Source organism: Rhinolophus ferrumequinum, chromosome 18, assembly GCF_004115265.2.
Source record: "Rhinolophus ferrumequinum isolate MPI-CBG mRhiFer1 chromosome 18, mRhiFer1_v1.p, whole genome shotgun sequence".
Classification (NCBI taxonomy): domain Eukaryota; kingdom Metazoa; phylum Chordata; class Mammalia; order Chiroptera; family Rhinolophidae; genus Rhinolophus; species Rhinolophus ferrumequinum.
The window spans coordinates 48,194,758-48,220,813 of NC_046301.1; the positions used below are offsets into that span (position 1 = coordinate 48,194,758).

General features: G+C 46.5%; 1 protein-coding gene across 11 annotated transcripts in view; it reads left to right on the forward strand.

The window, feature by feature from the left end:
* The first annotated feature begins 5,535 nt into the window (after positions 1-5,535).
* CACNA1A (calcium voltage-gated channel subunit alpha1 A) overlaps positions 5,536-26,056 on the forward strand; it is a 285,808-nt gene continuing 265,287 nt past the window's right edge. For 5 of the 11 annotated variants that reach the window (XM_033133766.1, XM_033133769.1, XM_033133770.1 and 2 more), the window contains exons 1-2: positions 5,545-6,016; positions 20,768-21,090. In XM_033133766.1, coding sequence (XP_032989657.1) covers positions 20,822-21,090 — 269 coding nt within the window. In that variant the 5' untranslated portion in view covers positions 5,545-6,016; positions 20,768-20,821. Of the gene's footprint in view, positions 6,017-20,767; positions 21,091-26,056 lie in introns of all 11 variants that reach the window. The other 6 variants (XM_033133764.1, XM_033133765.1, XM_033133768.1 and 3 more) reach the window with 3 other exon arrangements.

The following is a 26,056-nucleotide window of genomic DNA, read 5'->3' on the forward strand; positions in this document are numbered from 1 at the left end:
TTACAGTTCACCCTTGAACAATGTGGGGAGGGCAGGGAAGGGGCACCAACCCCCTGAGAAGTCAAAAATCTTAAATCAGCCTTCTGCACATGCAGAGTCCCAATCTCAGATCAAACATACAGTTGATCCTCGGACAGCGCAGGTTTGAACTGTGTGGGTGCACTTTTAATGTGGGCGCACTTTTAATGTGGGCTCACACAGTTCAAACCTGCGCTGTTTAAAGGTCAACTGTAGTTCAACAGAGGCCGTGAAGGTGGGCTCTAATCCAATATGAACAGTGTCCTTATAAAAAAGGAGAAATCTGGACTCAGTCACACAAATAGGGAGGCTACCCCGTGACTGTGAAGACAGCCGGCGGCAGCTAAGGAGAGGCCTGGAGCAGATCCTTCCCTCACAGCCTCGGAAGGAATCAGCCCTGCTGACACCTTGCTTTTGGATTTCTAGTCCCCAGCCCTATGGGCAGATACACCCAGTTTGCAGTACTTTGTTCTGGCTTCTCTAGCACTCTAAAATAATACCTTAGAAATCGTAGAAGTAGGAAGGGAAAGCTGAAGTCTGAGCACAGGCAGATTGGACAGCAGAGCTTGAATACGTCCACGGTGTCCTTTCTTGGTTTAAATGATTGGCTCACACAGGCTAGGAATGAGGACATTCTGTCTCACGTTTGTGTCTCTCGCTTTCCTCTGTCCTGATTGCCCGTTCATCGCTGTTGCCATGTAATTGGACTTTGCCCAGGATCTAGAAGCAGTAATTCTCTCACCTGGGCAGAGGGCAAAGGCATTCATTTGTGCCTATGGCGGACAGTGTCACATTTACCAGCAGCGCCGTGTGTGCAGCAACAGCTGTTGGGCTCAGAGAGAGACTTCTACCACACTGGAGGGCAGTATGAGTTCGGCCAGCTGTCTGCTCTTTTAGGCAAGAGAAATATGATTGGGAGAATGTAAATAGTGTTATAATGGCCCTCCTGTCTTGGGTGAGATGGCTCAAAAAACAGATGTCTCTAGAGATGTAAATGTGTAGGTGGGACAGTCCTTAAGATTTACTGGGGATTCCTGGGAGAATTTATTTTTCCCTTTTGTATCTGTTTCTTTGGGGAGCTAGAGAAGAAAAATCAGGTCAAGCAGACTGCTGCGAAAAACGATCTGGGTCTCAGGGATTCAGACAGTAACTGATGATGCACTGGCAGCTGAGAACTGGTTAAAGAAAAACAGGTAAAGTACACTGGCCCTGCGGCCCCACCCTCCCCCATTCTTCATCCTGTTCTGTGCCCTGGGGGACTGACCTCTAAGGGTGACATCATCGGGCTGTCTTCCTGTGTGTTAGTCAGGGTTCTCCAGAGAAGCAGAACCAATAGGATGTGCGTATATAGGAAGATATTTATTATAAGGAATGAGCTCATGCGATTATGGAGGATCACAAGTCCAGAATTTCCAAGGTGGGCTGGGAAACTAGAGATCCAGGAGTATGGGACAGAATAGTTCCAATCTGCAGGCAGACTTGAGAGAACCCGGAGGAGCCAATGTTTCAGTCTGAGTCTGAAAGTAGGGAAAACCAATATTCCAGTTTAAGCCCAAAGGCCTCTCCTGGAGAAAATCTCTGGCTCGGGGAGGTCAATTTTTTGTTCTCGTCCCTCCATCAACTGATTGGACGAGGCCCACCACGTTACCGAGGACAATCTGTTTATTCAAAGGCCACTGATTTAAAGGTTAATCCTATATGAAAACACTCTCACAGACACACTCAGAATAACATGTAACCAAGTATCTGGGCACCACATGTGAGCCAGTCAAGTTGACACATAAAATGAACCATCACACCTGGCTTCCAGTTGATTCAGCCCAACGGGAGGCACTCACAGATGAAAGACGAAAGGAGAGTGAGGTTGGGGAATTTATTTTTTGGCTTCCTCTACTCCAGGTTGCCACGGATTGTGTGCATCTGTCTACTGAAGGCTATAGTTCCTTCAAGCTGCCCTCTGCATGGCTCTCTCTTTGTCTGCAGGGTCTAGAAACTGCTCCCCTTTTTTTGCCCCTTTGGGCCTGGGTGGGAATAGCTCCCTGTTGTTGCTAGCTTGGGAGTGCTGCATTATCCCACTTACCCTGCTCTTGCAGTAAGTATATTTTACTAAATGCTTTTCAAATTGCCCAGCTGGAGCATGCCCTCTGTTTTCTGAATGGACCCCAATGGGGTCCATCATAACTAATACTTATACTCACGTAGCATGCACTATGTGTCAGGCATTTCTCTAAGTGCTTCGTAAGTGTTAACTTTCCAAAAACCTTGTAATGAAACTATTATTATTATTATCCCCATCCTGCAGATGAGAAAGTTGAGGTACAGAGAGGTTAAGTGACTTCCTCAAAGTCACAGAGCTAGTAAGTACTAGACCAAGAATTCCAGTGCAGGCCATCTGACACCAGGGCCTGAATCATTCACAATTGCTTTAGATTTTTCCAAGAAGTGATGATGATGATGATGATGATGATGGTGACGATGACAGCAGAAGCTAACATCGCGTGCTTGCTTCGTTATGGTCCCACGTTAAGTTCTCAGTCTGTACTTTTTTCTTTTTAATTAGTTTCAGGTGTACATGATAGTTAGCCATTTACACCCCTCTCTAAGTGAAAATCCCCCTCCCCCAAGCTACTACCCCTCTGATATCTCATATAACTGTTACAATAACATTGACTATCTTCCTTATCCTATACTCCACCTCCTGTGAATATGTATATATACATATATATATATTTTAAATTATAGTTGACGTACAATATTATTCTACTTCAGCTTTGGTTGTACAGAGCATTGGTCATACATCTACACAGTCTATGAAATAAGCATCTTGATAAGTCCAGTGCCCATCTGCCTCTATACTCTTGACTTAATCTTTACCATAACTTTTACTGGCAGTGCTTTTGTTATCTGCAATTTGTAATGGAGGCCACTGAGAGTCAGAGAGCTGAAATAGCCTGCACGTTGTCACGAGGCAGAATGGGTATTCAAGTCTGTGTTTGGAGAACGTGGCAAAGATAGGCAAATAGGGAGAAGTGAATAATTGGGGCCAGTTGTTCAATCTATTCTTGGCCGCCCACTCTTGCAAAAAACACACGAGTTTAAAAGGTGGTTGACTCAGGATGGTCTCATTTGCCTAAGGGAAAAATCAGAACTTTTGGACATTTTTAAAGGACTTTTAAGGAAACCGGGATAGCTATTTGTGTTCATCATGACTCATACAAGTCATGTGATTTAAAAAACAGGAAAATTCTATGGCTTCCGGCACAATGACAATAACATCTTACATTGCATAGCATTTTAGAGTGCACAGTTCACTTTAATATCAGATGCCTCCTTTTATACTCAAAACAATCCTCCTAGCTTTGCACTGGAGGTACTGGAGGCTTACGTGACTTGACCAAGGTCACAGCTTGCCAATAGCAGAGCCTGGAATGAAGAAAAGCGTTTCATATGTAGTAGATGCTGAGAAATTTACACACAACACCAGTCAGCAAACTATAGCCCAAGGGCCAAATTCACCCAGTAACCAGTTTTTATAAAGTTTTATTGACACACAGCAAAGCCCATTCATGACGCGTTGTCTGTGGGGCTTTGACAGGGGCAGAATTGAATGGATGTCACTGAGAATGTCTGATTTGAAAGGCCTAAGAGATTTATTATTTGGCCCTTTACACAAAAAGTGTGCCGTTTCTTGACATACATCATCTCAGTTTTCAATGTAATCTTTTAATCTGTACTATACTCACATGGTTCGAAAGCTCTTAAATGTAAAAAGGTAAGCCCGGAAAGCCCCCTCCATCCTTGCCCCCTCAGGCAGAGAGCCCCTGTGATTAGTTCTCATGCATCTTTCCAGAGCTGGTTTTAATACACATGGAAACCAATGTTCTTTCTTTCCCTTTTCAACACGATCTCTTGATTCTCACAAAATCCCCACAAGAGGGGTCAGTTTGCTCTCCCAAGGCTCGGTTCCTTCACTTTCTTTCACTGCGTAGGCCAGGGAATCATCTAGCCGCTGAACTGGGGGTGCGTGCACCCACAGAGAGAAGCCCCTTCCACCTCTGCATTCTTCCTATTCTACTCACCCCCATCTCGTTAAAAAAGAAAATGTCAAGCATACACAAAGCAGAGAGAAGAATACAATGAAGAATAACAATGGACCCTAATGTCTCTATCCTCCAGCTTCCTCAATTAGCAACATTCTGCTCATTACGTTTATTTTTCCCTCCCTTTTTTGTTTGCGTTTTTTTTTAATTGGGGTGAAATTCACATCACATAAAATTAACAATTTTTTTCAGTACATTCACAATGTTGTGCGACCATCACCTCTATCTAGTTCCAGAACATTTTCATCACCCCAAAAGGAGACCCTGTCCCATTACCAGTCACTCCCCATTCCTCTTCCCCAAGGCCCTGGCAACCACCAGTCTGCTTTCTGTTTATGGGTTTGCCCATTTTGGATATTTCATATCAATGGAATCATACAACATGTGGCCTTTTGTGTCTGACTTCTTTCACTCAGCATAAGTTTTCAAGGTTCATCCATGTTGTAGCCTGTGTCAGTGCTTCATTTTTTATGGCCGAGTAATGTTCCATTGTATGGATGGAGTGACCACATTGTGTTTATCCATCCCTCAGTTGATGGATGGTTTGGTTGTTTCCTGGAGATATCATATCACCTTACCCATAAATCCTTCAATATACATCTCTAACAGATAAGGACTTAAAAAAACATAATCCAAATACTACCAACAGACCTTATGAAAGTAACACTAATTCCTTAAGTTCCTTTAACACCAGTCCAAGATTAATCCTCCCTGCCTAAAGAATGCCAGTTTCTTAGAGACTTACTGTAATGATCATTTCGCAATATATATTAATACATAGTATGTTGTACAGCTGAAACTAATATAACGTTGTTGTATGTCAGTTATAGCTCAGCAAAAAAACCCACAACACCCCAAAACAAAAACAATGCTGCTTTCCCCAATGAGGTGGATTCCCCTTACTTTGTCTCCTTCACCTTGGGAAAAATATGGGGACTCTCTCTGCCCTAGATGCCACTTACAGGAAAAAAAACAGCCCTCATCTTTAAACGGAGTCCCCTTTAAAAAGAGACTCGGGTCGCTCCCGTTCTCCGATACAAAAACTACAGGTGTGGCAAGCAAACCTAAGCGCTATCAATTGCCTTTTTTCATTGAAAGACTCGGGGGAGAAGGGTGAAGGGAAGCTGTTTCTAGAATGAATAGAAAAGACTCAGGGAGGGGGTTAGCAGCTGTCCCTTAATGATTGTTTTTGTCAGAGCATCAATAATTTAGGTTGCGATCTGGCAGAGGGGAGGTGGTTAAATGACGAGCGTGACTGCCTTTCCCGCTGCCTCACTCCCGATCTACACGCCCCCTCCGCAGACCCCCTAGGTGGAGGAGGGAGAGCCCACGTGTTAGCACTTTCCTCTGCTCCCGTGGAGAACCCAGCCTGAAAGGAAGTGGAGTGGAGAGTAACAGCATCTTTCCAAAGACGAGAGTCCTGCCCTGTGCTGGGAGGTTGTGGGGCAGTATTAAGGGGCTTAGAGAAGAGGAGAAATTGATTCCTCCCGAGCAATGGGAAGGTCGTGCCCTTGGCTGGATCTGTCTCCCCCGGCCAGGTCCCCCTGTAGCGCGTTGCTGGAGGTGATCAAGAGCTTTTGAGCCGACAAACCTTCCCTCCCGCCTCCCGGCATCAGGGAATCCTCCCCCACGCCGCCGCCCCCCTCCACAGCTGGCACAGCAGCCCCGATTGGCGCCTGCCTTTGTGGGGAGCCCTTAGCTCAGAACACGGCTGCTCCTGCCATCCCCCTTCTCTCTCCTCTCTCGGGGCTCCCTTCTGCTTTGCATTGGGCAGGCAATGGATGCGTGGGCTTCAGCCGTCTTGGCCCCCTGGGTGCTGACAAGGGGGGACCCTCAGGACACCTGGAGGACCCGCTGCGCTGCGCACTAACCACACCGCGGGAGCCCATGTTATATCGGTGAGTGAGCCGGGCTTCCAGAGGTGGGATGCTGGGATCTGGGTCCTGCAGGGAGTTCAGTCTCTATTTCCTTGCTGTACTATTACCTCTGTGTGCCAAGGTAGGAACACATGGTCTCCCGCACCCCCTTCCTATGAACGGCTTTTCTTTGGGAGGTGGGCAGTTTATTTCTGGATTTCACTTGTTTCTGTCTTAAAACCCCCTTCCTCTTTCTGAATAGTTTCTCTTGGCGGGGGTGGGGGGGTGGGGGGTGGGGGTGGGGGAGGGGCAGACCCCTGACTTCCAGCTTATACTACTTTCTTTCTTAAATTTCCATTTTCTTTCCACTGCCCTCCGCTCCCTGTAGACTTGATGTCTTTGCCACCCGCCCTGGACCGGGGACCTTTTCCCCGTGACTAGAGTGCCTGACCTAAGTCACATTTTACTTTTTTATGTCCTTCCCACCCTTTCACTCACGTCCCTTTCTGCTTTGAGCTGCAGGCGGGCTGGACAAGTGACCGGTCGGGGAAGCATGCGCGCCTCCCCTTCCCCCCTCATCGCGTCTGGCTTTGGGGGTCCCTGAAACAAAAGTTCCCGACACCCCGCGTGCCCGGGCCTTGTCTTCTGTGCTCAACGCAGCGTGAATGTGCTGGAACAAGGGAGGTGGCAGATGGGGGTTAGGCTGGTGAGAAGAATGACATCGTCTTAGGAAACCGCTTGCTCAGTTTACTATTTAATATTCTCCCCTCCCTTGCGCCCCATGCAAAGCAGCGACAGGACTCCACACCCCTCTAGACCCCCCCGTCCCCCGCCCTTTGCTTTTATTTTGGACAGAGTTGACTCTTGGGGTGGCTTTTGTTTCTCAGGAGAGAGAAAGACTGGAGGCAGGATCCCTCTCTTTCTCTCTGGCTCTGCGGCTGACAGCTTCCCAGAGCACATGCTGTGGGGACCGTATGGGCCAGGGGCAAGGCTTCTGCCTGGGCTCCCCTGTCCTCTCCAGGGGGCCTGCTTTGGGGGGTCCTGAGAGGCTGAGCAGGGACAGGGAATCAGAATAGAATGTAAACAGGAGGACAGAGCATCTTCCCGGTGCTGCCTTCTCTGTTGCTGAACCCACAAGAGGGAAGCTCATACCTGTACCCCTCCCTCCCAGCGAATATGCTTTGGGGTGGCGTGGGTGGCGGTCTCCGCTAGGTATCCAGCTGGGTCTGAGTTTTCTGTTCAAAGTCCACGACTTCAGGGCAGCCTTGTCATTTCCCACGCGCACTCTTTCGGGGACAGCCTTAGGTCGCTTGTGGGGTTGGTACGGAGTGGAGGTCTCAGTGTCTGTGACTGATGCTGGCCCCTCACTTCCCAAGTGGCCTCTAGTCCCACCAACGCCCTAAGCCCAGGCTGCAGGAAGGTTCCCAACTCCATACATCTTAGCAGCTGAGTTTTTTCTGTGGATATTCTGTTTTCCTTCACAATACAGGAATTTGCAGAGACGCATACAGATGTCACTCTAGGGGGCAAATGCCATTGTCCCTCTAGTTAAGATGGGTTTAATTCAATGCTACCCATCACCCCCTAAAGTAAGCAGAAGATCAGGACCAATGTTCAGGAGGTAAAGGGTGGGTTTGACATTGAACAAATTACTAGGCAAATGACCTGTAAAGTAATGCCATGTGCAGCTCTGGGCCGTCAGATGCTCGGCATGGGGTGTGACTTATTTATTTTATTCTTTTTGAAATGTTAACATACAGGACCAGAGGGCCCTTGGTGGCAGAGGGCAAGTGAGGGAGATTCTATTCCAGGATCTTTCAACCCTGCTGTCTTCACAGTGACAGACAGACAAGGGCTCTTGGCATCTCCTACCACCTCCGGCAAGGCCAAGCGTGTGTGACGGAGGAGGCAAGGCTGACTTAGCCAAGCGGAGAGGGCCACTCATCAGAATTCCCAGGCCTTCCCCTCCAAGTGCAGGCCTTGGGCCAGCGGGGAGCTTCTGGGAACGAAGTCTGAGGTGCCACCCAGCCCTGCTCAGTTAGAATCTGTATCTGAATACTATCCTGGGCCAGCTGCGTGCTGGTCAGAGTCTGAGAAGAACCTGGAAGGGGGTGAAGGTGGGGTGTCACTGGGCCCTTGTGTTCCTGGCTGACAACCAGTCCAACCATGACTCCCCTGTGGTGGGGTTCCTGGGAGGCCTGGCCAGGGGATGCATAAAGCTGGGCGTATAGTAGGAGCTCACTAAATCTTGACTAGTTTTTTTTGATAAGCGAAGTTTTTCTTTTAAAATTCATTGACTTTTTAAATTCTTTTCTGTTTGTTTCTTCTTTTAAAAAAATACACCACTAAATGTCACTGAATACAATTACACTGAGTTTTGAAAGAAAGGAAAAGGATTTTAGACCTGTGATCTATTGGCTACTTTTAAATTACTCTCCAGAGTGAGTGTGTATGTCCAATTTTTCTTTCCTTCTTTAATTGTAAAATACACACAATGTAAAGTTCATTATTTTAACCATTTTAAAGTGAACAATTCAATGGCACTTAGTGTTTTCACAAAGTTATGTAACCGCCACCACTGTTTAGTTCCAGAACATTTCCATAATCCCAAAAGGAGGCCCCTCCCCATAAGCAGTCACTCCTCATTCCCCCTCCCCCAGCCCCTGGCAACAACCTATCTGCTTTCTGTCTCCACGGATTCCCTATTCTCCATGTTTCATACATGGAACTGTACAATGGGTGGCCTTTGTGTCTGGCTTCTTTCACTTCTGATTTCTTCTGTAGTTCACATTTCCTTCCTTTCCTTCTTCCATATGTCCCACCCACCCTTCCTCTAAATCATGCAGGTCAGTTATGAGTAACAGAACAATATTTATTACAGACTTAATTCACACGTTAATTCTTAGTGACTGAGAACAAGTGTCGGCGTTCTTAGTTGCCAAACATTTTTCAGGACTGGATGCCAGGGCTACTCACTTTTTTCTAAAGTGGTTCTCACTTTTGGTATCCAGTTATTTCTCGCCAGCAAAAACCATCCCTAAAACTTGCAGCCCCAAGGGGAGGCAGTTTCTAGACCATGTCATGAGAGTTTTCAGATCCCAAGATATGCGATAATTTAATCACAGTGGCACACATTCCGTATTCAATCAATATTTGTTGAATGAACAAAGCATGTCAGCACTGACAATTATCATCATAATGAATTAATGTCTTAATATATTAAAATGTTGATACCACACACAGCCACTGACTGGCTGAAGGGGCAGAATGAATGAGGGAGATACTGAAACTCCTACCAGTACTAAATACTGAGAAGTCGAAAATATGTATTGAGGGGAAAACACATTCAAAGATGTAGGCAAAACTACTTACCCACACCTGCTGAGGACGTCAGAGTGAGCGGGTGTGCAATGGTTTCATTTAAGATAATATTAGAGGAACACTCTCCCCCGGGAGAAGTTAAATTTTTTTCCTGGCAGTCTGTCATTTTTCCTTTAATCTTCCATTGCTGATGGAATCAAGTGAGTTTAAGAGAGAGAGAAAAGAGGGAATGATAAATGGTGCTGAGTGTCTGGAACATTGGTCCGGCTGCAATATTGCCCAGCCTAGACAAGAGGAATCGTTGATCTACCTTTTAACAAGTATTTATCCTTCCTGTCAGACAGGCCCTGTACTAGGCTTGGGGATTCAGCAGAGAATGGAATCATAATGGGAGTCATAGTCATAACAGCGGCAAACATGAATTTAGGGCTTACCATGCGTGGGACACTGATCCCACCATGTTACATAGAATGAAATCATTTCATCCTCACAGCAACTCAATGAAGTACACGCTCTTATCATCCCCATTTTACAGATGAGGAAACTGCAGCCCAGAGAGGTAAAGTGACTTGCTCAAGGTCACACAGCAGGAGATGGCAGGATCTGAGCCCAAACAAGCTGCCTGCTAAGTTGGGAGCGGTTCTCCATTAACTCTCATCAGTTATTGGCTGAGGGATCGTCCAAGGGTATTAACTCCCCAGCGTCTCTGGCTTGTCGTTTGCTCCTGCCACCTGCCGGAATGAGCCCCATGCAGGGAGCAGCAGGTGCTGGAGGCAGGGAGCCATGTGCATGTGTGGGCAGCGGAAGGTGTAGACACTGGCAGAATTCTCTTGAATGATTCATAGCAGAAACATCTTTTGAGTTGGATTTTGGGATGGGGAGCTGGAAAGGCATTCAGGATGGAGGCAAAGAAGTGTGGAAGTCAGGGGTGTGTTCAGGATTGGAGTGGGGAGTCCTTTAGGGTTGGCCAATGGGTGATCTGATAGTCTAGGACGATTGGAGGGAGGACAGACTCAGGGAAGGATGAAAGGTTACAGTCCATCGGAGCGAATGAGGGCCTGAACCAGGCCAAGTGGGAGAGGAAGTGCTAGATAAGGTCAGCAGCCCTTATGATGAGTAGAATATGGGGTGAAGGAGGGAGAGATGGAACTCCACAATGGTTGGGGGGAGCAATTCCGTTGCATTTTGGGTGTCTTGCAAGTTTGACCACCAGAGGGTGCCTGTGAACACCTGTGTCGGGTCACATCCCTGCTCTGCTTAGAACCTTCCATAGCTCCCACCTCACTCAGAGCAAAAGCCAAAATCCTCCCCCAGGCCCACAAGGCCCTGCTGTCCCCATCACCTCCCTGTCATCACCTCTTCCTATTTATCCCCTCTTTTACTCTGCTCCAGCCACACAGGCCTCCTTGCTGTTCCTTGAACACACCAAGCGTGCTCCTGCCCCAGGGCTTTTGCATGGGCTGTTCCCTCTGCTTGGAAAGCTCTTCCCCCAGACACCCTCATAGTTCCTCCCTTACCTCCTGCAGGTCTTTACTCCAGTGTTCCTTTCTCAGTAGGGCTTTTTCTGGCCACCTTCTCAAAATGACAGTCCACTTGCCCTTTCATCTTCCCCTCTCCTGTTTTCTTTTCTCCATGTGACATTCTGCATATTTTAACTGTTTATCTTGTTTCTTGTCCATCTCCCTACTAGAATGTCTGCTCTATGAAGGCAGGGATCTTTGTCTTGATCTAAACCATGTCTAAAACAGTGCCTGGCACACAGTAGGTACTCATTAAATACTGCTGGATAAATGAATGAATGAATGGATGAGTGAATGATGGGGAGGATAATGGAGCTGTGAGCTGAAGTTGGGAGAAAGAATTCAGCTTGAGATTCAGTGGCTCCCATGGATCCTGCCCAAACACGTGCTCTCCAGGGGTCTCCCAGCCTCTGTCCTTCTTGAATCCTGGTCAGTGTCCTGGGACCTCCTGTAAAAGCCATCCAGAGACCCCAGGCCATCTGTTTATCCTGGTGTCTCACTGTGCTGTGATCGGTCAGTGAGGGAGAAAACAGTGAAAAGCAAGACCAGCTGTGACATGGTTTCTTGTCACCAGGGGATGGATCTTTGCAGCCGGACTCAGGGCTATGCTGGCGTGCCGGTCTCAGCCTCTGCCATCTGCCTGCCGTTTTATTTAGTTCTGTGCTCACGGATATGGGGCAGTTCTGAAACTTGCCCTAAGCAATGAGAGATCTTGCTGGCCCTGGCTTTATTTTTCATTTCACCTTGTACTTAGCTTCTCTGTGCCAAGGTGGGGTTTGGGGTGAGTCCACACTGTCTGAGATGGGGCTGCTTCGGGCTGTGGTCTGAACTCCCATGAAAGGTGGATTGTATGTGTCTGTATCTATATGCTGTATCTACTTCTTGGTGCCCTCAGTAAGTGGGTGTCTGATGCGGTGAGGCAAGGAAGCTGAAATGCGTGCTACGGTGAATATTTAAGTACCTTCAAAGAGATGGGAGTATGGGGCCGCCGGTTGGCTCAGTTGGTTAGAGCGCGGTGCTCTTAACAACAAGGTTGCTGGTTCGATCCCCACATGGGCCACTGTGAGGATGCGCCCTCCACAACTAGATTGAAACAACTACTTGACTTAGAGCTGATGGGTCCTGGAAAACACACTTAAAAAAGAAGATGGGTGGATGTTTCTTAACAGAGGTTTGTTTTTTTACACATTTTTTCATATTGTTAAAATATACATAGCATAAACTTGACCCTTTTCACCATTTTTCAGTGCATTAAGTACATTCACACTGTTGTGCAGCCGTCACCATCCATCTCCAGAGCTCTGTCATCTCGTAGAACTGAAACTGTCCCTGTTAAACACTCACTCCCCATTGTCCTCCTTGCTCAGCCCCTGGCACCCCCCATCTACTTTATGTTTCTATGAGTTTGACTCCTTTAAGGATTTCATGTAAGTGGGATCACACGGTATTTGTCCTTTTGTGTCTGGCTTATTTCGCTCAGCATCATGTCCTCAAGGTTCATCGATGTAGCAGGTGTCAGACTTTCCTTCCTTTTTAAGGCCAAATGATATTCCATATGTGGATACACGTTTTGTTTATCCATTCATCCATCAGTGTACATTTGGGTTGTTTCCATGTTATTATCAATTTATACTCCCACCAACAATGCACAATGTCACTTTTTCCACATCCTCACCAGCACTCATAATCTCTTATCTTTTTGATAATACCCATTCCAGCAGGTGTGAGGTGATAGCTCATTGTGGTTTATATTTGCATTTCCCTGATGGTTAGTGATGTTGAGCACCTTTTCATGTACCTGTTGGCCATTTGGATATCTTTGGAAAAAAGTCCATTCAGTTCCTCTGATGGTTTGTTTTTATTTTATTTTTTCCTATTTATTTATTTTATTTTTTGCAATTGAGTTGTATGTGTTCTTTATATATCTTGGATACTAACCCCTTGTCTGATACATGATTTGCAAGTATTTTCTCCCATCCTGTAGGTTGCCTTTTCACTTTGCTGATGGTTCCCTTTGCTGTACAGAAGCATTTTAGTTTGATGTGGTCCCACTTATTGATTTTTAGCTTTTATTGCTCCCTGTTATAAGCTTTTACTTCTAGGCGGAGCCTTAACACTCGCCCTAGACCTGGTTACCTGCTCTGGAGATTGTTTGTTCAGGGCCCGGAAATCACTTTTACTATCAGCCAAATAAAACATCATCCGGAAGGTGATGAATGCATTTGAAGGCTGGTTAAAAATGACATTTACATTATCTTTACCATGGCTGTTCGAATCCGCAGTCTGCTGAATTTCACACCCTTCAGCCTAGAATTCAGGAAAGGATACCATTTCCCGGGGTCTTAGCAACCCTTGTTTTGTCCAGGGCTAGATTAAGATGTTTTGTTGACTGAGATCTTAGCACACAGAACAAGACAGGAAGGAATGAAACGGCCCAGGAGAAGGTCAACAACAAGGGGAAGAAAGAGAATAAAGGCCGAGAGAGAACAAGAGAGAGGAGGTGAGAGGAAAATGATTTCATGGGGAAATACTATCTTTTAGCTCTTTCTAACAAACAGTTTGGTGTTCTCAACAGGACTCGGCTCCTGTGTATGTTCCCCTTGAATGCTAAGCTTTCAAAACACAAGAAAAACATTCATTAAATGAAACCAGTGTTGCTTCCATCAAGTTGTGTATAGAGGATTGCTATGGACTGAATCATGTCCCCATGTTCGTATGGTGAAGCCCAAACCACCAATACGATGGTGTTTGGAGATGGGAAGCCATCAGGGTTAGATGAGATCATGAGGTTAGGTCCCTCGTGATGGGATTAGTGCCCTGAGAAGAAGAAACACCAGAGACCTTAGTCTCTCTCTTTTTCCTCCATGTGACAACATAGTTAGAAGGCGGCTGTCTGCAAGCTAGGAAGAGTGTCTCACCAGGAACTGACCATATTGGCACCCTGCTTCTAGACTTCCAGCTTCTAGAACTGTGAGTAGTTAAACGTCTGTAGTCAAAGCTACTCAGCCTGTGGTATTTTGTTATGGCAGCCCGAGCTAAGACAGGAAGGCTGCTGTAACAAATAGGCCCCCGATTGGATGAAAGGTTAAGCACAACAGAAGTGTGTTTCTGATCCCTGATAGCCCTGGGAGGGTATTCCTGGCCGGCAGGTGGCTCTCCTCAAGGACCCAGCCTCTCACAATTTCGTGGCTCTACCACACGCTCGGCCCTTAGTGTCTTCCGTGTCCAGCCATCACAGGAGAGAGGAACTGTCTTGAGGACACACCTTCCCCTTGAAACTCTGACCTGGGAGTGACATTCGACATTTCCACTCATAGCCATGGGTGAGAATGAGTCACAAGGCCACGCCAATTCAAGAGGACCTGGGAGTTTAGTCCATGGCCGCTGTGTGTTCACCAGGGTGTGGCCTCGATTCTGGGAGCAGGATCTGCCAAATTTTAAAATGTGCACACTCTTTGAAACAGCAATGCTATATCTAGGAATTCATTCTATAGAAATACTTGCAGCATTTCACAGAAATCTATGTATAATATGGTAGATGCAACATTTTGGGGAATAGCCCCAAATAAAAAAGACCCAGCTGGGGGGTGGGGGGTGGGAGATGAGGGTAAGGGGCATCAAATATATGGTGATGGAAGGAGAACTGACTGTGGGTGATGAACACACAATGGGATTTATAGATGATGTGATACAGAATTGTACACCTGAAATCTATGTAATTTTACTAACAATTGTCACCCCAATAAATTAAAAAAAAAAAAAAAGACCCAGCTGTCCAGACTAGATAAATTCTACAAAGTCATTACAAAATACTAGAGGAACTGGTGTGGAATATTGCCTAAGATATATTATTCTGTGCAAAAAGCGTTGAAGACTTTTATGTGTATATATATATATATATCTATATACATATACTTATATGTTTATATACATATATAATCTCACAAATTCCATGCTTGTAAAAAAGTTATTCTACATGTATGTGATTGTGTATTTGTTTTTCTATTGCTGTCATACCAAATTACCATAAAACAAATGGTTTCACACCAGCAGTCATTTATTATCCCCTCGGTTTCATAGGTTGGAGGTCTGATTGTCTTGGCTGGGCTGCAATCAGGTGTCAGTGGGGTGTGTGCTTCTCTGGAGGCTCTGGGGAGAATCCGTGTTCTTGTTCACTCAGGCTGTTGGCAGAATTGTTTCATGTTGTTTTAGGACTGGGGTCCTGTTTTCTTGCTGACCGTCAGCTGGAGGTGGTCTCAGCGTCTAGAATGCCAGCATTCCTTGGCTTGTGGCTTTTTCACCTCAAAAACCAGCTGGGAAAATCCAGCATAACCTCTCTGTTTTAAAATGTGTAACCTAATTCCAGTGGCATAGTCCCCTTGCCATGTAATGTAACACACTCAAGTGCCAGTTCATGGGGGATAAAATCCTGCCTACCGCAGACTGTCTATGTTTCGGGAGAAGTGAGTTTGGCAAGAAAAATGCTCCCTGCCAGACTCTGGGTTGGACGGCAGAGAGGCCTTGGGCCTCCAAGAACCTGGGTCCAGATCCCTGACCTGTCTGCTCCGCTCCGGGCTGTGGGATCTTGGGTGAGCCACTGCGTCTCTCTGTGCTTCAGTCTCATCTTCAACACGAGGGAATAGATTTCCCGGTTCCTCTAGGACTGGTGTTAGGTGGGGACATCTGGCCTATGTCCCCTTTTCTTAACTCTAAACTTGGGTGTAGGGAGGAAGGGCATAGCTAATCCCTTTTAATGAATTTAATATGAGTATTTCAGCTTTAAAAATATTTGCTGTGATGTAACAAACATGCAGGAAAACGCTCAAATTACACAGGTATATATACTGTGTCCCCACCATCACTTCGGTCAAGAGTCAAGGATTTTCCATTTCCCTCGTGGGTTGCCACGTTAAGCTAAAAAAAAAAAAAAGGAAAGAAAAGAAAAGAAAAGAAAAATATAACACTGGTTACATTTGAATTTCAGATAAACAGTGAATAGCCTTTTGGTGTAAGTATATCCATGCAACAGGGTGTCCTGTACTTTACGTGGCGATCCTATCAGCTGGCTCCCTTGTGTTCCACTCCAGCCAACAACCCTCAGCCCCAAGGCCAATAGACTCTGACTCTCATCACCATAGATTCATTTCGCCTGTTTTTGAACTTCGTATCAATGGAATTACGCAGTGTGTCCCGCGTTGTGTCTGTCTGTGAGATCCAGCCACGTTATTGCCTCTAGCACGTTCTTTTTTCATTGCTGTATAGCATTCCATTATGTGGGTGAACCACAATTTATTTTTCCACTTTCTTGTTGATGGACCTTTGGGTTATTTCCTGTTTGGAGCTACTATAGAGCTTTACGAACACAACTTTTAGTGGCTATATGCACTCGGGAATAAAGCTACCTCACCATTTTTAGTTTTAAAATTTTTCTCCCAGACGGTGAAAAAGACATCCTCCAACACCAGTGAAGAAGTTGAAAGCTTGTAGGGCTACATGCTAGCCCCTTCCTGGCCTTTTTTTATTTCCTGGATGAAGGACCTCATGGGCATTTTTGAGTTCCCATCTTCTCCCTGACAGCATCATGTCTTTCTAATCTGTATGATGAGCCTGCAAAGTTTTAGAGGATGTTTTCCGTCTACTTTTTTGCTAAGTGCTGTATATTTTACTAATTTTACCCGAGATGAAGCAGCTTTTACCAGCTATTAACACTTGTTTCACAGTGGGTGGGGAAGCACAGCTGTGTGAGTGTCCCTGTCCACATGAGGGGGGTGGTCATAGAAGGTCCACTGACTTCCGTGTGGTCACTCCCTCCCTGCTCCTTCTCCGTAGTTCCTGGACCAGCCTGTATTAATCAAGAGTACCTCCAGGGCCTTCTGGTTGCCATGACAACTCAGGCTGGTCCAGGCTTGGTGTTGGGGGGTCAGCCTTCATTTCAGGTGTGGCTTCAGTTTGGATTTAGGAAAATGGTGGATACAAGTGGTACCTGGTGCTTCTGGAAAGTTCTATTCTTGTTGCATTAACAATAAGGCTTTCTGTGGCCTCAGGCTTAATGCCATTTATTTTCTGGTATTTGCATTGTCTTTTTTTGGCACCTTCTGTTCATAGAACCCAGCTGCTTCTAGGGGGAGACAACCCCACATGCTTTGCCATGTACTTTGTGCTGTGGTTGGGCAAACAGAGAGAAGGAACGGCACATCTGGTCACAAGCCCCAGCAGGTGCCAGGGAGGGACACCAGCCTGGGAAGTGCCTGTTGGCCGGAGATTTGTTTGTTCCTGCTGTGTACACAGAGGACAGCTGGGGCTCCAGTGGAACTGATGTCAAGGGCTCTGCAGAGCACACTTGATGGTGTCGTTAGAGCAGCTGTCCCCTCTCTCCATGGCCACTAGGCTCTGCCCACTGGATGCAATATCAACACAAGAGCCAGTGTGGACCAAGCACTTTCCATGGCCGGGTACTGTGCTCAGGGTGCTGCCTTTTCACAGGTCAGCCCCCTGACCCACCATGATGGTAGCGTTATCCCACATTGTACAGGACAAAACAGACTCAGAGGGTTGAGTAACTGGTTAGGGACCACACAGCTTGTTGATTGTGTGCTGAGGTCAGACCTGGCTCTGGAATACATCTTCCTTCCCACCACGCTTTCATCTCTTTCCCACTTAGGGGAAGTCCTGGACCCCAGGCAGCCGTTTGCAAGGTGCCTGATGATGTTTTCCTGGGTAGACCCATTCCTAAGACCATTCATTCATTCATTCATGAAATATCTAAGGTGTCAGGGACAGAATGACAAACAAGACAGATCACAATCCTCATCCTTGCGTGTGGCATTAGAATCCTGTGGGGGAGACAGATGCTATTTAAGCCCACACGTAAGTACCAGTCCCAGAGAAAGACCAGCCCCCTGTAGAAGAAGACATCATTGGAGGACTTGATGGGGAGTGCCTGCGTCTGACTACAGTCCTGAGGGATGAGAGGGAGCTGGCCCATTGCAGATGAGGGGAACAGCATTCTAGGAAGAGGGAACAGCAGGTGAAAAGGTAGAATGAGCTCGGCAGAGACCAGGAAGGGTGAGGAAGCCAGTGAGTCTGGAGCGTAGAGGCAAAGGGGAGAAGGGAGAGGATGAGGTCGGGGAGATGGGACAGCCCTGCGGGGTGTGGCTTTTAGTCCTACAACAGTGGAAATGCTGACTGATGTTTCAGAAAGACCCCACTGACTCACAACAGAAAGCAGATTGGGAATTGGGAGTGACCGACCTGGGAGAGGCAACTGCCTTAGTCCAGAGTGAGCAATGAGCGGGGCTGTGCAGCGTGAGGGGGGAGCTGACGGGATTCGGGATATGTCTTGGAGGCAAGTGGATGGGACCTGCTGATGAATTTGACTTGAGGAATGAAGGGGAGTGAAGAACCATGAGTGAAGACTCAATTTATGGTTTGGTTAGCAAGGTAAATGGGGGGCCCATGAGGAGATGGGGAGACTGAGAGCCATGTGCTATAGGGCAGGGGTGGGAAAGGGAGCATTCTGTCCCAGGTCAGTGTGATGAACATGTGGATGTCTCAGAAGACGTCAGCCGGAGTGTGTGGATTAGCCTTTGTCTTTCCTGCTCCTCTTTGTGCCTTCTGTAGGTGCCTGAAATGTTTCCCATCAAGGCGTTTTCGCCGTGCCTTGTATCTGGGGTTTTAGCTAAATTGTAGATACTACACGACACACCCAATCTGTCAGCTGGATTCTTTCTTTAATATTGACACAGGAAGAATATTTTTTTGGGGGAGGGATGACTCTTGGAGGTAGAAATGGAACCTTGATCCTACCTCCTGTCCTCAGTTTTATTTCTGTAAAATGAGAAAGAAAATACCTTCCATGGGTAACTGCTTACAAAAGGAATAACAGCTTTTTTTTTTTTCAATTAGAGGGGAACATATTTGGAAAAACAAAAAAGACTTTATAAATGTACGATCATAGGCAATTAAGAGTAAGTTTTCATGGGAGTAAATTGAAGCTTCAAGGCGTCAGGAAGGACAGATCTATGAAACCCTATTAGTTACAAGATTTGGAAAGAAACTGATAATGAGTTAATGCTTCAGAGAGGATTGGAGAGCTATCATATCTGTGGATGCTTCAAGCAGGGTGAGAAGAAACAGTTGGGAGGTTGCTAAGCCTCCATTCCCACACTCATTTCTTTGCAATCCGGGGGCGGCCTCATTCTCTCCACCCATCTCCTTACACCTGTGGGTGTTGAGGTAATTTTGCAATATTTGTGCATGGGGTTTAACCTCATAATTCTATTTCATTCCTGCTGGCCTTCCAGTGAGTTTGCTTTTCTTGGACAGACACGGAGTGGCTAATGGTGGGGGCTGATGCTGGTGGGAAAAATCCATTTAGGATTGAAAATATGCTGTTGAATGAGATGTGAAAGCCATGGACTGTCTCACGCCAAGAAGAACCAAGGAAAGTCCTCCCCACAGTCCACGAGGTGCTGCGTGATCTGCCGCACCATCTCCTCACCTCATCTCTTCTACTTTCCTCCTCTGTCACTCCTAGACACCCTGGGCTCCTGGTTCCTTGAGCAAGTCACACATGGCTCTACCTCAGGACCTTTGCACATGCTATCCCCATAGCCGGGAGCACTCTTTTTCTCAGATACCCACACGGTTTCTGTATCATCTCCTTAGGTTCTCTGCTCAGATGTCATTTCCTCAGCGATGCCATCTCTGATCACCTATTTCATATACTAACCAGCCCACCCTATACTCCTTATGAGTTCTCAGCAGAGTTGTGTCCCCCCCAAATTCATATATTGAAGTTCTAACCCCCAGCAGCCTAGAATATGACTGCATTTGGAGAAAGACTTTTACAGAAGTAGTTAAGGTAAAGTGAAGTCCTAATGCAATATGACCAGTGTCTTTGTGAGAAGAGATTAGGACACAGACATACACAGGGAAGATGATAGGAAGACACAGGGAGAAGACTGTCATTTACAAGCGAAGGAGAGAGGCCTCAGAAGAAATCAACCCTGCTGACACCTTCATCTTGGACTTGTAGCCTCCAGAACTGTGAGGAAATAAATGTCTGTTGTTTAACCTGCTCAGTCCAGGGCGCTTTGTGACAACAGCCCCAGCAAATAAATACACCTTTCCTGTTTAATTTCTCTCCACAGCATTTTTCAGTTCCTAATGTCTACATAACGTCCTTATTTTGTTCATTGTCCCTCCTTGCCCGCCTGAGAACATTCGTTCCATGATGAGGGAGACATTTGTCTATCTCATTCATGGCTGTGTCCCCAGAGCCTAGCACAAGGCTGGCACATAGTAGGCTCACTCAACGTTTGTTGAGTGAATAAGTGAGTGAAATGGAGACAGAGCTTCCAGGGGTGCTAAGTTCCTCTGGTGTTGAGTATCGACCAGAAACATCTGTGAAAAGTGACACCCTGTCCCTTTTCTCTTCCAAAAACCAGCTGAGGTGGCAAGAGCAGGCTTATTCAACAAATGGCCACAACCCAACGTGGATTGTAAAATTGATCCTTGAATTCATTCTTTCAGTTTTCTAAGTGACTTTCTGGAGCTCACAGGACCCAGGGACCAGAGAAGCCTGAACAAGCAGGCTCCTGATGACCCATTTTGCAGAGGGAAACACTGAGGTGCTGAGAAGTCCAGCTTCCCACTTTCTGTAGCTGGCATCTCTGAGGTGGAACATGTGTCTGGGGACACAGCTTATGGTCTTTCACTCCCATCACTTGCATCTGTTGCCAGGCAGCTTCTAAGAACTGGCTTTCCTGCCCTGAGTTGCCAAGGAAATACTAAATCCATTGGGCTGGGCCTGAGGTGTATTTTGACTTCCTGTGAAGGAGGCTGTCTGGTCGCCTGTGCTGTCCCTTGATCTGCCTTCTCTCCTGTCCCTGTGTTCGCTCTTTCTGCACCTCCTCACTCTCCCTCTCTTTCTCTCTCTCTCCTCCTCTAGTTTCACCCTGTGCTGGAGGCAGAAGACCCTGAGATTTCTGAGCAAAGCCCATGGATGTTGAAGTCTTCCTGGGTCCTGGACCCCATGTTCTCCCCCCACAATTATTATGATGCCCTGCAGGACGGTGGCTCAGGGCCCCTTGGTCCGACCCCCTCGGGCCGACCCAGCATCCCTCAGGTCACGCAGTCCCACCGGATGAGCGGCAGCTGTGAAGGGCCCCCTCTGAAGCGGCGGGGCGGCCTGGTGGACCACCGGGATGTCATCTTGGCCCACCAGGCACACAAAATCCACAGCACCCCCCAGGCCAGAAGGAAGGAATGGGAGTGAGTATGCACGGGCCGGTCCCAGCCCTGGGCAGGGGCACGGGGTGGGTGGCAGGGCACGGTGTCTCGTGGGGTCAGGCAAAGCTCATTTCTTGCAAACTTTGAGGGGGGATGCATGCCTCTGGAGCTCACTTAGGAGCTGCGCTGGCTGCTGACACCTCAGATTCCTTCCCTACCTGTTGACCCATATCTGCTGCCTTAAGCCCCCTTGTAGACCTTTAGGGCACCTCATGTTACAGCAACAAAGGGTTAATTATAAGCAGGGCAGGGCATCTTCTGAGGACCCCGCTCCAGGACTAGGACCTGTTGACGGATATTTCCAATGACACTGCGCTCCTGAACTCATCTGAGAAATGCTTCTTTCTGGGGGGAAAAGCAAGAATTGCACTTCTTAACTTGTGGTTTTGGGGGCAGAAGACAAGTTTGTGCTGAAGGCAGAGAGGGGACTGGGAGAATGGGGTGGTTCTGTGGACTCTGGTCTGGGCCCCCTTACTCTTTGCCCCTGAAAGTGGGTCTTCTTCTAGGATTGGGCTTCGAGCCAGCTCTGCTGGTGTGATCTTGGGCCACTGACCTTCCTGGGCTCATAGCCTTACCTGGGAAGTCGGTCTTTCCAGGCTGTTGGAGGACTGAAGGGGGTTTGTGTGAAGGTTCAGTTCTGAGTTCGGATGGAGAGCTGGTAGCTTTTCTTTTTCTCGAGTTTCTTTGGAAACAGCTCAGAGCTGGGGCCCTGGCAGACATCGGGAAGGTGGGACGTGAGTAGGAATTCCAGGGCTATTGGAGCTGAGGCTGACAGGGATGCTGACCACTCCAGGGACCCTGAAACCCCCTCGCCCACCCTCTCCACCCTCCAGTCTGACCTCAGGGAAGTTAGCAAGTCATCTGGGGCACCACACACAGCTTTGTCAGGTTTCCCCGATTTTTCGTCTGCTGGGATGGGGAACTGGGTTATAAACGCCAGTGGGGTTTGGGGTGTGCTGATGGGGGCTGTGTAAATACAGGGTGCAATGAAAACTGGATTATCAAAATGAGCCACAAAGGACTCAGGTTACATGAGAAAGGTGGTGCCGGTGTGGCCTCTGAGGTGGGTTCCTGAGGTTAGGCTGACATCTGGTGGCACATTTGGGCATCATGCAGAAAGGCAATGGTGACAAAGCTTTATTTTCTCACACTGTGGTGGTCCTTTTGACTTTCTCCTCTTCATCCGTCCATCTACCCATCCACTCATCCATCCTTCCATCTATCCATCCATCCTTCCATCCATCCATCTCTCCATCCATCCATCCATCCATCCATCCATCCATCCATCCATCCATCCATCCTTCCATCCATCCTTCCATCCATCCATCTCTCCATCCATCCATCCATCCTTCCATCCACTGATCTATATTTCTACCTATTCATTCATTTCTCCATCCATCCTTCCATTCCTCAATCTACTCATCCACCTTTCCTTCCATCATCCATCCATCCATCCATCCATCCATCCATCCATCCATCCCTCCCTCCCTCCCTCCATCCCTCCCTCCCTCCATCCCTCCATAAATAACTAGGGTGCACCTAATCCCTAGTGGCAATGCTGAACACTGCTTCTGGATTATCCCCTCTTCAGGACTCACCTTCTCTCTCCTCTCCGTTTATTCCCATGTTTCTCCTGTTTCCTTTCATTTTTTTTTTAAAAACAAATTTGATTAATTCTCTCAGAATCAGCGAGGCTTCTCTAAGAGGCTAGAATGAGTTATTTCCGCAGACCAGCTGAAAAGAGATTTTTAAGGGAAGGAAAAGGGTTGGTGAATTAAAGAATTCAAAAAAAAAAAGAACCCTGTTCCCCAAGGAAAATGATAAGTATAATTTATAATAATAATAACTAATGTTTATTGGGCACCTACTGTATGCTAGACATTTCATAATCTTGTTGCCCTTTTATAACTCTGCTATGCCCTTGGGCTTGCAGCTAGAAAGTGATAGAATTGTGATTTGAACCCAGAGGCTGTCAGACTCTAAAACTCAAGTTCTTAACCATTTGACCAAAGAGTGTCCATGTAATAGGAGGTGGCAGGAACTTGCTTTCATATAAGTCAGAAAATAAAGTCACATCAGGGAGAAAGAGAATCATTGTAGGATATTTAGAGACTTTGTTTTAGGTGCCATTTCTGCCACAACCACCTGGAATGGCCAACTTCTGCCTCAATTTCCCATTCTTGTCACTTTTTGGATCATAAAAAGACTCGAATCTTCATAGCCATGATCTTCAAACTGCTGAACTCTTACCTGTATCAGTAAAACAAACACATTTTTCACACACCCATAAAAATGTTAAAAGAATGAGATGTCAATGAGAAAAATATTTTTAAATGGTCTTAATTTTTAAAATTCAATGGTATAAAACACTTTTGCCCTCATGTTTCAGAAGTTTGCCTTTATTTTTTGAATACTGTGTTTTGTAAGACCTTTTTCTTCTGAAAGAAAAGAAAGAGTAGAGAGAAGAGCACAGTGAACTCTGTATACCCGTCACCCAAATTTAATAATTATTAGGATTTGCCAGATTTGCATCATCAATCCATTTTCCTCTTCTTTTATGAACTATTTTAAAGCAAATCCCAGACCTTGTATGATTTTACAAAACTTCAGATTGCATCTCTAAAGCACAAGGACACTGTATTACTAATATCACACTGACAATGAGTTTTTATGTCATCTCATTTCCAGTCCACATTCAAATTTTCCTGTGTGTGTTTTTGCAGTTGACTTCTTTGAATCAGGAAGGTCTGTGTATTGTATTTGATTGTCATATCTTTTTTTTTTTTTTGCTGTGGTGAAATATACATAACATAAAATTTACCACCTAAACCATTTTAAAATGTACAGCTCAGTGGCATTAAGTACATTCACATGGCTGTGCAGCCGTCACCACCATCCACCTCCAGAACTGAAACTCTGTCCCCATTAAACACTAGCTTCCCCTCCCCCTTCCCCAACCCCTGGCGCCCACCATCTACTTTCTGTCTCTATGCATCTATCTGACGCCTGTAGGGACCTCATGTAAGGAATCACACAGTATTTGTCCTTTTGTATCTGGCTTATTTCGCTCAGCATCACGTCCTCAGGGTTCATCCATGTTGTAGCAAGTGTGAGAATTTCCTTCCTTTTAAAGACTGAATAATATTCCATTTTATGGATGGACTACATTTTGTTTATCCAGTCTTGTGTTAACGGACACTTAGGTTGCTTGTACCTTTTAGTGATTATGAATAATGCTGCCACGAACATAGGTGTATAAATATCTTTTCCAAACCCTGCTTTCACCTCTTCTGGGCATATATCCAGAAGTGGAATTGCTGGATTGTATGGTAATTCTATTTTTATTTTTTTTGGTTGTCCTATCTCTTTAGACTTATTTAGTCTATAGCTCTCTATCCCCACTCCCCATCCCCCTTTCCTATCCCATTGATTCATGGAAGAAACCAGAGTAATTGTCCTTCTAGAATATGCCCCATTCTGAATCTCTGTTTGGAAACGCTCACATCAAAACCATGCGGCTTTGCCCATCTGTAGGAATCCAACCAGGCATAGCACCACCAAGGTGAAGTAACCATAGTGTGACCATAGTCACAAAACGTCTTCATGAGAATTTACAATGCTTTTTGGCCACTTTCTGATAGAGATTGCATGAGCTCACCAGTGTTTTCACTTCTTCCTGTGACTAATGGAGTCCTAGTTCCAGGAAGGGTCAGAGTCCCCGCTTTGCATTTCTCACTGCTCCTTTCTGCTCCCATTCCTATTTTCTTCAATCCTTGCTTTCTAGGCTGAAACCTTTCACTTTGTCAGCCAATATCCCAATCCATCAACCCATTTACACCGGTCTAAACAGACCATGGTACATCACCGTCATGGTGATTTATCTTGTTTCTTGTCTGTGTCACCCACTAGAATGTCCCTGGCAGGGATGCCTGTCTGTTTTGTTTATGTCTGTGGCCCCAGTGCCTGAGAGCAGGCTGGTACCCAGTAGGTGCTCAGTAAATATTTATTGAATGAACACATTCGATGAGAATGAATGAGGGTCACTGCCAACCAGCTAAGTAGATTTGGGTCAACCAGACATTAAGGATTAAGAAAACCAATGCTTCTCTTCATTTTAGATGAAACAATAACAGAGATGGAAGTTCGAGTATTTGGTTCCACTCTTCCACAGATGTACTCCCTGGGGGTGCCCCTAACTCACTTTGGAGGTTCTTGTACCCAGAGTGAAATGAGGAGGTGCTGCCACCCTCCACCTCTCCTCTGCCCTCCATGGTACCCTTTTCTCTGCCCCCTTCCTTCGCTCCTCTTTCTTCCTCCCTCCTCCCTTCTTTCTCCTTTCCACCAACACTGTCTCCCTTCCTCATTCCTGTACTCCTTTCTCCTTCCAGCCCCTCTTCTCTCTCTCCCTTTCCCTCTTTCCTCCTCCCATTTACCCCTGACTTTATCCATTCCTCGCCCCTTCACTCCTTCGTGTCTCTCTCTCCTTCTCTCCCTTCCTCCTTCTTTCCTCTTCCTTCCTTCCTTCCTTCCTTCCTTCCTTCCTTCCTTCCTTCCTTCCTTCCTTCCTTCCCCTCTCTCTCTTTCCTCCCCCCTTCTCTCTATTCTTTCCTTTCTCCCTTCCTCACCCCTTCACCCCTCCCTCCTTCTCCTCTCCTACTTCTTTTCTTCACTAATATTTAGGACACCACCTCTGGGCTCAGCTCCATGTGAGGCCTTGGGGACACATCAGTCAACAATCTTCTCTTTCCAGAATGACAGTCTCGACCCAGCAGGAAAAGTCAACATGAAACAAATGATGACAAGCAGGAAGAGTGCCCAGATGGGGGCTGCGCAAGGGTGGGGGGGAGCAGAGGGCTTCCAAGGAGGGAATGAATATCCAGGCTAGTTCTCACACTTTACCGCATTTGGATCCCCTGTGGGGTCTTGATAAATTCAGATCCCCATCTGG